This window comes from Mustela nigripes, chromosome 10, assembly GCF_022355385.1.
Source record: "Mustela nigripes isolate SB6536 chromosome 10, MUSNIG.SB6536, whole genome shotgun sequence".
Taxonomy (NCBI): Eukaryota; Metazoa; Chordata; class Mammalia; order Carnivora; family Mustelidae; genus Mustela; species Mustela nigripes.
The window spans coordinates 35,823,908-35,836,678 of record NC_081566.1 but is presented as its reverse complement, the minus strand read 5'-3'; the positions used below and the strand labels follow the sequence as shown (position 1 = coordinate 35,836,678).

The 12,771-nt window shown below is 34.7% G+C and overlaps 1 protein-coding gene across 3 annotated transcripts in view; it reads left to right on the top strand.

Moving 5' to 3' along the window:
- The window catches only part of DENND1B (DENN domain containing 1B), a 285,595-nt gene that overhangs the window by 153,245 nt on the left and 119,579 nt on the right, over positions 1–12,771 (top strand). For all 3 annotated transcript variants that reach the window (XM_059413042.1, XM_059413040.1, XM_059413041.1), the window contains 2 exons: positions 5,417–5,517; positions 10,680–10,725. In XM_059413042.1, the coding sequence (XP_059269025.1) occupies positions 5,417–5,517; positions 10,680–10,725 (147 nt within the window). The remainder of the gene's footprint in view (positions 1–5,416; positions 5,518–10,679; positions 10,726–12,771) is intronic.

The following is a 12,771-nucleotide window of genomic DNA, read 5'->3' as shown; positions in this document are numbered from 1 at the left end:
GGGTTGTTTTTATTAAAGATTTTTGTTTATTTATTTGACAGAGAGAGATCACAAATAGGCAGATAGGCAGAGAGAGAGGGGGAAGCAGGCTCCCTGCTGAGCAGAGAGGCTCAGCAAGGCTCAATCCCTGGGCCCTGAGATCATGACCTGAGCCAAAGGCAGAGGCTTAACCCACTGAGCCATCCAGGTGCCCCAGTGATGGGAATTTTGAATGCTTGTGTATCAAAAAGCAGTTTAGGGACGCCTGGGTGGCTCAGTCGGTTAAGTGTCTGCCTTCAGCTCAGGTCATGACCCCAGGGACGTCCTTGCTCAGCAAGGAGCCTGCTTCTCCCTCGGCCTGCTGCTCCCCTTGCTTGGGTTCTCTCTCTCTGACAAATAAATAATATCTTTTTTTTTTTGAAGGCAGTTTGGGGGTGCCTGGGTGGCTCAGTGGGTTAAAGCCTCTGCCTTCGTCTCAGGTTGTGATCTCAGGGTCCTAGGAATGAGTCCCACATCGGGTTCTCTGCTAGGCAGGGAGCCTGCTTCCTCCTCTCTCTCTCTCTGTGCCTGCCTCTCTGCCTACTTGTGATCTCTGTTGAGAAAAAAAAATAAAGGCAGTTTGATATTGGGGGAGGGTATATGCTATGGTGAGTGCTGTGAAGTATGTAAACCTGGCGATTCACAGACCTGTGCCCCTGGGGCTAATAATACATTATATGTTAATAAAAAATAAAAAAAATTTTAAAAGGCAGTTTAAAATAATGGTTATTATACTCAGGAGTTTCCTTGGGTTGGTATCCTGGCTTTGCCACATACTAGGTGTGTGATCTTCGGCCATTGGCTTAACTTTGTTGCAGTGTCCTGCTCTGTAAAATGGAAATAATCATGATAGAAGCTATTTCATAATGTTGTTGTGAGGATGAAGTCTGAATACATCAAGTACTCAGGATAGTGCCTATTACATAGTAAGCATTACATACACACTTGTTATTATTATTATTATTGACAATATCTCTGTTAGACCCTGGTGGCCTGGGACTGGAAGTTCCAAGTGCATTTATTTGATGATGAAGTTCAGTGTTGTCCACCTTTCTTGTCAAGTTTCTCCCCCTGATTTTATAGGCCTCATCAGTTCTTTCCTCTTCACATCGTTTCCATATGTACTCGTTTTATAATTGTAGTGCATGGGAGAGAAATGTTCCCAGTGATTTTATTGTGCGTTAGTCAGTACTGTGGGACCATACCAAGTCAATATATTGAGTATGCTTTGTGAAATCATATGTGCATTTAAATATTCATTAGTCATTTAACAAAGATGATAAGGGTTTTTTCTTAAATCTTTATTTTGTAAATTTGCTTTTCTCTGAAAATTATACCCTTATCATATATTATTCCTCCTTTATTATTTCTATAGTTTCCAGAGCATAGTGACCAGGATATGTTCTGACTCAAATACTGAAACTTCTTCTCCCACCCTCTTTGCTTCCATGAAGAACAGCTGTGGTATTACAGAAACCGCTGACAGAATATTAGCAAAGAATATAGAGTTCTAGTCCTGTCACGAACCAGACGTAGAGTCTTGGGTAATTCTAGTCCAAAGAAGTATGATTGTCATTTCCCTCTGAGCTTAAAGAATCAATAGACCATAATAAACTTATAATTGAAATGGTTCTTCTTACTTGGCTTACAAATTGATCTCATTTTTTCATCAGTACTTCAGTCTGCAAATTAGACTTCTAAAATACATAGTTGATTTTCCTTAATCCGCATAGGTGTTAGAATGTTCTAGATATATAATTTGTTGTGATAGCTCCCTTCAGAGGTGTGGAGAAATTTCATGAAGAGTAAGACAGGAGTCTCTGCCATATCCCAGAGGGCCCTACGGTTCTGACCACGCTTCGCTGACCTCACCTCCCACTGTTCTCCCACTGTTCTCCCGCGTACTCCAATCTAATCATGCAGACCTCCCTACTCCCTGTGAAGATGACTAGCATGTTCCCACCTCATCTGCCTGGAATGCTCTTCTCCTCAAAGCCGTAACAGCTGGCTCTCTTCTAGCATTCAGGTCTCAGTTCGGATATCAGGGCATCAGAGTTTGTCCCTAATTCTCCTGTCTAAAACTTCCCGTCTGTCACTTTCTACCCACTTGGCCTACTCTAGGTTTCCTCTTGAACTTACCTCTAACCCACATAATATATACTTGTTTATTGTTTGCTTTCCCCACTAAAATTTAAGTTCCATGAGAACAGAGACTTTGTTCTGTTCAGTACTGGGTCCCTGTGGCCTGGTAGAGATTTATGATAACACATAGACAGGCACTTAAAATTTCTGTTTAATGAAGCAAGTAATTTATGATATTTCCAGTTGCTCAGTTACTTCATGTGCTTTAAAGGTTTTAGAGATGATCCTTAGACATATTTTGAAGGTGGTCAGATTTGTAGTCTAGTTCTGTTAACCACCTATCTGGAAAAAAAAAAAATCATTAACAACATTAACAATATAAGTTAGAATTGAGCCGATCTAAGACTGAAGAATACTGTATCTCAGAGACAGTGCTTACAGATCGTCTAGTGTATACTTAAAGGTTAGGAAGCAGATCTGGTTATACTTGTACATATGCCAGATGTCACACAGCTTCTTAAGTGGCAAAGCCCTAATTTTGTATACTTTGCTCTTATTGTTTTATACAGCTTATATATAACTGTGTTTGATTTCCTACTAAATTTATTTTTTCTTAGTTGTGTTTTTTCACTTACTGCTTTACTAACTCCTCCAGAAAGGAGATGCTATAATAGTGTTCTCTCTAGTTTTCAATCACATAGCTATTACATGCTGCTAGGGGAGTAGGGGGGATCTTTGGTCTGCTTCTGCCTGCTTTGGAAATCTCCACGTGAATGTCTCACAGTTAACAGAATCAATATTTGCAAAAACAAATTCCTTGTAGTTCCACCTGAACCTGAAACTTTGTGTTGTATTATGTTAAATAATTCATTCTAGTTACTTTGGCCAGAAATCGTGGTTAGGGAGGGGTAGTATTTTTACCTCTCCTTTTACCAGTCACCTATCTCCTAAATCCAAAAAATTGTAGAACTTTTTTCTTTCTACAGGCCAAATCCTGTAGAACTTCCTTCTTTCCTGGCAGACCTTGATTAGTAGAGATGATCTTTTGCCACATGCTGGCAGTTGCAGGTGTTTTGTAACTGTCTATCATCATGTAGAGCAGTCGCCCTCTGTGAAGCCAGTCAAATTCATTAGATGTTTTTCTGCCTTCTTGGCAAACAATTCATAACTTCACTTAAGGATGACCGTTAAGGGCATAGGAAAGGTTTTACAAAGCAATTAACAGAGTGCTTTGGACTCTGGGTGTATTCAATAAAATAAGTTACCCTTATTATAATTCCTCATTTTAAGAAGGCAGTATTATTCTTGTTACCCTGCTCTTTTCTTTTTTTAAAAGATTTTTATTTATTTATTTGACAGAGATCACAGGTAGGCAGAGAGGCAGGCAGAGAGAGAGGAGGAAGCAGGCTCCCTGCTGAGCAGAGAGCCTGATGTGGGGCTCCATCCCAGGACCCTGGGATCATGACCTGAGCCGAAGGCAGAGGCTTTAACCCACTGAGCCACCCAGGTGCCCCACCATGTTATTTTCTTAATAATGTAAAAAGAACACTTTCCCTTTATTTAAGGTTTTAAATGAGTTGTTTTAAAAGCCATCTGTGTGCAAATGGAGAAACTGAGTGAAGTAGCCCCCTTTGAAAGCTGTATAAATGCTTTTAGCCATTGAGTTACACTGAAGGGATGGAACGTGTTAATACAGCTTTAAAGATGCCAAATTTACAAGCAGGGAGTACCTGAGAGCTCTGAGAGAATTTGACCCTGTTAGATCAACCCTATTTCATCTCCCTCTATGAGGGTTCAAATAAGACAAATAAATCCAAGTTCTGTAATTGTTAAGTGAAGGTATTTGAATGCCTCCTAGTGGTATATTGTATGCTCCAATTAAGGAATTAAAAAATAATATTAATACATGTTGAAGGAATACTGTAGATTAAAATATTAAAGCTTGTAAGTGCAAAGTACTAAAATCCTTTAATGATAGCATACTAAATAGAAACGAAATACATTGTTTGCCATATAAGATTAATAAAAATCTAATTGGAAAAAATATATATGATGAAGATGAGTATATTTTAATCCAAATTCTTATGTTTCAGGTTCAAATTAGATTGCTTTAATTTTTAAAAATTTTTTAGCTGAACTATTTTGCACTTAAATATAGACAAATGTTTCTCTTAAGATTAAATTGCTTTTTGTACATTTATCCTTTTAAGTTGATTACTATATGTAAGTTTCAGTTCTCTATATAACAGGAATAATGGCTTACAGAAAAAGTCTGTGGTTCATATTCAGATAGTTTTATTTTTAAATTCTGATGTTCAAGTTGGATAAAGTGATTTAATTAGTAAGCTTGAAATGCTGACTTAAAATGAAGAATGCTGGCTTAATTATTGCTTTAAACATTAAAAAATGATTAACACAGAAATATTATTTAAGATGTAAAAAAAAAAGTCCCATGGAAAGAATTCTGATGAGGGTCAGTAGGAGGGAGTGGGAAAAAAAGTGATACCCCTTTGTTAAGCATTAAAAAATATTTAATTAACTGCTTGCCAAAACAAAACAATTAAAATGGCAATTACCTTTAAAATAGCATCAATGTATTTGCAGCTGTTGTGATATAAAGCTAGGAAACAAAATGTTAATCTGAAATGAACAGTTTAAATATGAAATTATGATATACTTGGCTTCCTGTAGTACAGCTGTCAAGCTTGGGCAGTTTGCTGGTCAATAGTGACATTCTATGTGTCAGTGAACAGAGTCTCTTGATACCATAACCCGCAGTTCACACATTACTGAAGCTCCAACTGTCGAACATTCAAGTCCCCTGGTATTATTGCAGCTTCCAGACTCTCCTGACTGGCTCATGTTTCATTCTTTGGCAATTTGCCCTAATGATATCCCTCAGGAGCTTTCAGCCTCTCTTCCTTTCCATATTTAATCGTGGTATATTAATCTGAGTGATGCGCAAACTGTGCTGCACAAATTATAATTTCCTACAATTTCTTCTAAGATGCTCAACTGATTTTTCAGTTTTACTTTTATTTATGTTCTCAGTTTTGACCCTAAACACTAGATTTTCAGATAGTTATAATTGTCCCCATAAGATGTTCAAGAAGTCACTTTTGCTATTTATATATTTTTCAAAGGGGCTTTTGAACATAAGATTATTTTCCCCCTGGCAGAATTGGTAAAGATAATGTGACTTAGGTCACTAAATAAATAGTTTTGCGATTGTTGTTAATCTTTGAAAACCTGGGCATGTCTTTTTGTTTGGAGGGGCAGCAGCTACTTATCGTTGTTATCCTCTTGCAAATTTTAGTTAACTGCCTGTCTCCATGGATCAGCCGCTCTGCTATACCCCATGTTCTGGCAACACATATACATCCCAGTGCTTCCTCCGCACCTGCTGGACTACTGCTGGTAAGATGACCTTGGCCAAACTCCTTTAAATTCAGCCTTTATGATTCGAAAAAGTATGCTTATTTGTAAATTAGGTAAGCGTGGTGTGTATGTAGACAAATGCAAGCCCTGAGACTTGTCTTAGAGATCGGTAGCAAATATCAAAAGGTGCTTTTATGAAGGCAGAGTAATTCTTTTCAAAGTTAGCAAAAATGTATACTTGGCAAACATAAAGTTCTTTAGATTTTGTGAGGTACTTCCATAGTCATTTAGATAATTAAATGTGTAAAGAGAAGCAAATACAGTCCTGTATTTGGTAGTTAGCAAAAGCATACGGAAGTTATAGTATCAGTTAGAGAACTCCGTATCCCAGGTGTCAGGATTTGTCTGCCAAGTGTGTCAGAAACCAGATTGTCTCTGTCAGGGCACGCTTTCATTACCTTTACCTCAGGACACACTTTCCTAGACCCTTCTTCCCTCAGCACACCAAATATCAAATACCAGCAAAGGGATTGCCTCTAATTCAGGGATTCCCTGAGTTTCTGGTTTAAAGCAAAGTCTCAGCCCTAAGCCACTATGAAAAGCAATGTTGAAAATGTTGGGAGTAATTTTGAGAAGCTTCCTGGCATTAGAAACAACTCCCAGTGATCTCACCGGATTTGAATTCAGCTATACCCGTAGAACCTTTCTGTTTTCTTCCTCTGGAAGAGTGCATATACTCACCGTGAGGCTGGACAAGGGTTAGATTCTGAAACAGCAGCCTTGAGATCTTCTTCTGGACTGTAGGGTTAAATGTTCTCTTCCTGGCATAATTATCTTCTATGGGCATTTAAGACTTTCTAAAATACTGTTATTTAGAAACTATTCTGTGATGTAGGTAGTTCTGTGCTAATTCTTTCCAGAGATGTCTTCCTGATACTTTTAACCCTGCCATCAAGTCCTTCTGCTGCTTTACTATAAGGAAGGAAGCTTGTTTCATATTTCAGTCCCTTGTAACCTTGAAATAGCCTTTAGGATAAGTTCTACCAGCCTCTATGCCAGACAGTTCCTGTTCTAGAGAGTACAGCAGTGAAAATCAAACAAGGAGTTATCTGACACTTCTGAACCTTCGGGTCACAATGATAGGCTCAGCTTCTATCCTAGGAACTGAGCAATATAATGTAATTTTTTTCTTTTTCTTTATTTTAAAGAAATAGCTAAGACTCTGGCTCTCTTCTGTCAGAAAATTTTATGGACTAAAATATTTCTAATGGAAGAAAACCATTTTCTTCCCTTTGCATCTTGGCAAATGATCTTAGAATCACACTCATCTCTATGCAAAAGAGAGAAAAATATTAGAGATTGTCCCTTCAATCTCATGGTTTTTGAATAAAAAAAAATTTGTATGTCTTTATATAGACCTAGAGCAGGAAGGTTTGATTGGTTAGATATATATTTGCCAACTCTTCAAGGTGATTGGAACTTTCCAAATCCTAAAATAATCCTGTCTTCTGGAAGTATTTTTATTTGCGCACCTGGTATCACTGGTGTGACATAGACTGTGGAGAGCCGTAATGCCATCTTGTGACCATGCATGAATATAGCATCTGGGTCCACTAATGAAGGACTAGCTAATTTGTCAACTCATTCATTTATCCATTTATTTGTACATCAAATATTTGGTGAATGCCTATTTGCCAAGCAGTAAGTATATGTAAGGTACTGAATGAAACTTAGTTTCTGCCCTTTCAGTATCTACAGAGAGGAAGAAATTCACACATATGTGCATGGAGTGTACACACACATGCACGCACAAGAGGAACACAGAATAATACTTCAGTACTATAAGGTTTGTACCAGAGACATGTAAAAGCAACTTGGATGGGAACACCTAGGAAGAAGTGGCTCACACTGCTTAGTAGGATAGGGAGGGTGACTGGGAGGAAATAACACCATCTACGTCTTCTTTTAATCTACTAGTATATAAAGGAAGAATGGGAACTTCTATGTAACAGATATAAGATTTCAGCTATACAAGATGGTTAAGTTCCAAAGGTCTGCTGCACAATATTGTGCCTATGGTTAACATTTCTTAAGAAGGCAGAGCTTATATGAAGTGTTTTTTTACTACGAGAGAGAGGAAAAGAGTGAGGGACGGAGAGGGAGAGAGAACTTTAATGTGGCAAGTCCATGATACTGCCACATAGGCTTAACCTTTCTGAGTACCTAAACACCTAGGAGGTAGTATCACTTTAATACCAGTAAAATTATAATCATCTTTATTTGTTTACGAGTCACTTTTTTGTGTTGTCTACTATCTGACTCTTCTTTCTGTGAAAGGAACAGATTTAACTTTTGAGAGAATTGTTTTTTAAAGCATAAATGGAAAATTGTGCTGTTTAGACTACCTAAGTTAATATATTACTGTTACTGTGTACCCACGGGTGGTTTCTGTAAGAAAACCTAGAAAGAAAGAAAAAAAAGGTATCACATGGTGATTATTTTTGAGTAGAGATTAATTGCTACCCAAAAGAAGAAGTAGTCATAATAGTCTCCTGTATCCTATCTTTGCAGAATAACTTCATTGACAGAAAGATCTAGGACAATTTTGCACGTGGATGATAAAACATCTGTGTTGCCAAGGATCTCTTCCTGACTTAACACCCTAATCTAATTAGGAGATTTCAGCTAGGGTTGCAAAATTACTTTTCATGAGATTGGCTGATTTAATATTAGGTGCACAATCCAATTTTCATGAGAAAGAAATAACCAGTAAAGTCTGTATTCCATAAAATACAAAATTTGTCTATAAAATGTATTTTATAAAATCTATATGCAAAACATCATGATTATTTTAAGAATTTGTGCTCTAGATTAATAATGTTTGCAGTTCTAACATCTCTATATGTTTTTGGTTTTGTTAGTAATTAGTGAGATAAAAGCATGTAGATACCCAGTAATCTCACAGAAACAGCTACAAGTTACTTCATTACTAAGTTCTACATACGAGCCCTTTATTGAATTTTTATTCTAGTTTAACAACTGCTAAACATTTTTTTTTTTTTTTGGTATTTCAAGAAATCACTAGCTCTTATGAAGTTTTAAAAGTGTTAGCTGTATTTCGTAGGACTTCAGTAGTTTAGCTACTACTTTTGGCTCTGAATTTTTGAAATCTGACCATTCAGTGTTTGTCCAACATCTGTAAAATGGATATAGTAATTGTTAACTTTAAAAAGCTTATAATTTTTTGATTAACACTCATTGTATTAAAATGTGCTTTAAAATTTGAGATACTGTGGACTTTCTATGTTGTACATTTTGTAGGTAGGATAAACCTAGGATGAACTGGAAGTTTGCACAGTAACTTGAATAATTTTATGCTATTTTGGACATGGACAGCTTGACATATTTAAGATCTTAGGATTTGCTACCCTGTTTTGTGAAAATGTTCTGAACCCAGTCGTGGGAGCCCAGAATAGTTAGTGACATATATTTTATGTCTTCTGTGGAGTCCCAGAAGGAATTCCAGAGATGAGAACTTGAACTAGGGTAGTAATCAGCCTTCCTTTATTTAAGCAGAAGTGGAACAGTCCACATTTATTCCTCCTGTTTCTTTTTGAAGGCAAAAAATCTGTTAGGTCTTAAGGATATCAAGGCCTATAAAGAGTTCTTAACTTTCAGTCAAATGATCCAGAATATCAGATCAATTCCAGATGGTCTATTGTATTAAAAAAAAAAATAGGAAGGAACAAAGCTACAAAAGGGAATTAGATGGAATCTAATACAATAAGAAATAATGAACAGGATAATGAGAAGTCAATTATAAACTTTAACCATCCTTATTTTTGGTGAATTTGGGGTATGTGTTAGTGGTTAAGTCATCTTTAAATAAATTTGAAGCTGTTTTAGGTTACTTTGGAAACTGTTTAGCACCATTAGCTTTATCTGTGACTGGTTCTTAGTAGCAAAGTGGATATACAGAAGTTTGGACAGCTCAACTGTAATAGTGAAAATGATATTTCGAAAATTAAGCAGATTCTTTGAAAAAGATTATGTGTTTTCATTAACATAGAAAATGTTTCATTAACTATAACACAAAGATATCTATATAAGAAATGTTAAAAATTTTTTATTTTTAGATAGCTATTTATTTGTATATCATATATCACCTTTGAGGACACCTATCCATTCTCATGTTTTCTTGTTAAATAATATTTTGATTTCAAAATGTCAAGTTGGATAATTCCCCTCTTGTATTTTATGAGAAATATTTCTGAACTTACTTGTAAGCCTGATTTTATGTTACAAAAATTATTTAATATCTGTATCCTCTGCTAGAGTGAGTGTAAGATCCACAAGTAAATATATTCTGTTTGTATCACTTATTATTATACCTAGCCCATACCCCAGGTTCTAGCATCTGGTGTGCTTCAGGTATTATTTGTTGAATTAATTATTTCAGTATTATTCTTACACATACTTGAATATTGTGATTTGTTAAAATTATTTTATTACTAGAAGTGAAAATGGGATAAATAGGAATGTGTGACATTTATTTATGTATTTACTTACTTATTATGTTATGTCAGTCACCATACTGAATGACATTTAAATAAAGAACGACATACATGAGCAGAAAGCACAGAAAGAGAATGATAACAGTAGAGGAAGAACTTGTTTATATTTGTCTTTCTAGTTCTGAAACAGTGCCTGGCATAAGTCGGTCTCAATAAATATTGGGTGATTGACTAAATCAAAAAATTTTGTTGCCATTGTAGGTGTGAAACAATGATGATATAGTAAGAAAATGACAGAAATAAGAATCCAATCGAATATTAAAAAGGCATATAAAAGAAATGTGAATAAATTTGATAATTAGGGTATATTTGATACAAAGTATTTGGAAGGTTTAACTCAGACTATGGCCTAGACTCTAATATTCTTCATAAATTAAAAGTTTTTTTAGGCATTACCACTCTTTATTTAATTATAAATGATTTTGTGATTTTTATGCAAATATTAATTTGAATATATTCATGGTCTCTCCAATTGAATTTGATTTTTATGTACTGAATAATTTTAAATACCTATAATGGGCTATATTAGAACTGTACCATTAATTTTTTAAACTTTCTGAATTACTTATATAGTTGTTTCAGTTATAATGAACTTATGAATATATACACTATATATCTTTAATTTAGTGCTCCAATGCCATACCTGATTGGAATACACTCCAGCCTCATAGAGGTGAGTATCTTTCAGACATGAGATGCATGAATGGTATAATGATTAATAAAAATAATAGTTAAAACAGTTGTGTTTTCAAAGAGTATCAGTTGAATAGTATAAAGGAGTTGCAAGTGTTGAATTATTGTATATTTACACAATCATTTTCAAAAAGGTAATATTTGGAATAATTACATTTTAATTAGTATTCTGAATGACCATCTTTGAGGTCATGAAAACCATGGAAATATGTTAAATTTGGCCAAGGTCATGTGGTCAGTATTACATACTAAAAACTTAGTCTTTGATGAACCACTTTTTTATGGCACTTGGGATCTTTTATACTTATTTCTTTTTCAGACCTTATTTTGAAGGTCAGATTCTATGTCCTTATGAGTCATAAAGGGAAAATGTTTCCATTTTTCAATCCATTATGATCCAGTTTGTCAGTGTGCTTTTTCAAGGTGTGATTTTAATACAATAATCATGAAATTTTAAATTAGAATATAGCTTTAAATTTTTTTTAAATTTCCAGTCCTGTTAGGCTTTTAAAATGCATTGATTTTTTTGTACTGTTATCATTTCATTCCAAAATGATTTTTGTGACTTGTCATCATTATAGTGAAAAACTTTGAACTTTAAATACCTTGTACTTGGAATCAGTGAAACTTCCAGAGAAGAGTTCTTAGAAGATTAGATTCTAAAAAAAGCATAAACAGAAGACAGGATCCAAACAGAAGACTTGGGTCAGTTGCATAGCATCGTTATGCTAGCTGATTTCAGTTTTATTCAGTTTTCTTTTGCTGATTGTGCATATTGTATATTAACCCAATTTCTAATCAGCAACCTAAACGAGTTAGATTTGGTTTTCTTACTAGTTGTTGTCACTGTGTACACCATCAGTCCTCACTTTGCAGATCAAGGAAGATCCCATTGATTATTTTAAAACTCCTGAGGATCATGTCTGGAGAAGTCATGTTCCTGTAGTAGTCCTTCCCAAGTTAGAGAATCCTACATGTGCTCTGGTTTTGGTCATTTTCTCCTTTTGCAGAAAGCTAGGGCAACATTTTTTATTTGTTTAATAATTAACAAATAATGCATTTTAATGAATTTCTTTAGTAGACTTAATTTGTTTTTAATTTTGAAGTCTGAGTTGGATAACATTATGGATCTTTATTAATTTTTAGAAAACTTGTTCTTTTATGACAAGGTGCTGGCAGTGAAAGGTCAATTTGCATAAAATAAAACATGAATTTGTAGGTATTTAGTCTGCTATTTGATTGTAGAATATATAACTGGCATTTTGTTCATCAGTATTTTCACTGTATAAAATCCAACCATGGTTGGTATGGTTTCAAAGAAGGCATCAAATTTGAATTTGATATTAGTGCATATGTCTCTTCTTATTTAATGTATCTAATAGAATACCTCATTTTTATAATATGCTTATTTGTACAGATGAAAAACATTTAAAGTTGTTTACTGTACCTATTGATGTTATATATATTTTTTGCATAATGGTTCTATATCAACTTTTAATACAAATGATTCAGCTTTTCTAAAATATTATGGAAATAGGTGCATGTTTTAAATATTTGATCACACTTACCATATGTTTATTGGATATCTATAGTGAAAATCAGCCTTTTTTTTTAAGGAGCAAATTGCTTAAGAATTTTTTACTTCTTGCAGTGTATTATCTTAGAGAAATGGTCCATTCTGTTTTATATTGGCTCATCATTAAATGAAACTGTTTAGAGCCATGATTAGATTGCCTGAAATCTCAGTACCTTTTTATACTCTGGATTTATTGAACTATCTTTGTAGTCAGTTCTGTTTGGTTTATTTGGTTTAATAGTGAATGAGAAGGTATAAAAGGAACTTCAAGAATGTCTTTAAACCAGTTGGGTACCATTTAGTAACTTTCTCCTTAATTTATTACAAGATAATATGCATCCTGCAATTCCATTCTTTTTTTTTTTTTTTTAATTTTGTATTTTTTATAAACATATATTTTTATCCCCAGGGGTACAGGTCTGTGAATCACCAGGTTTACACACTTCACAG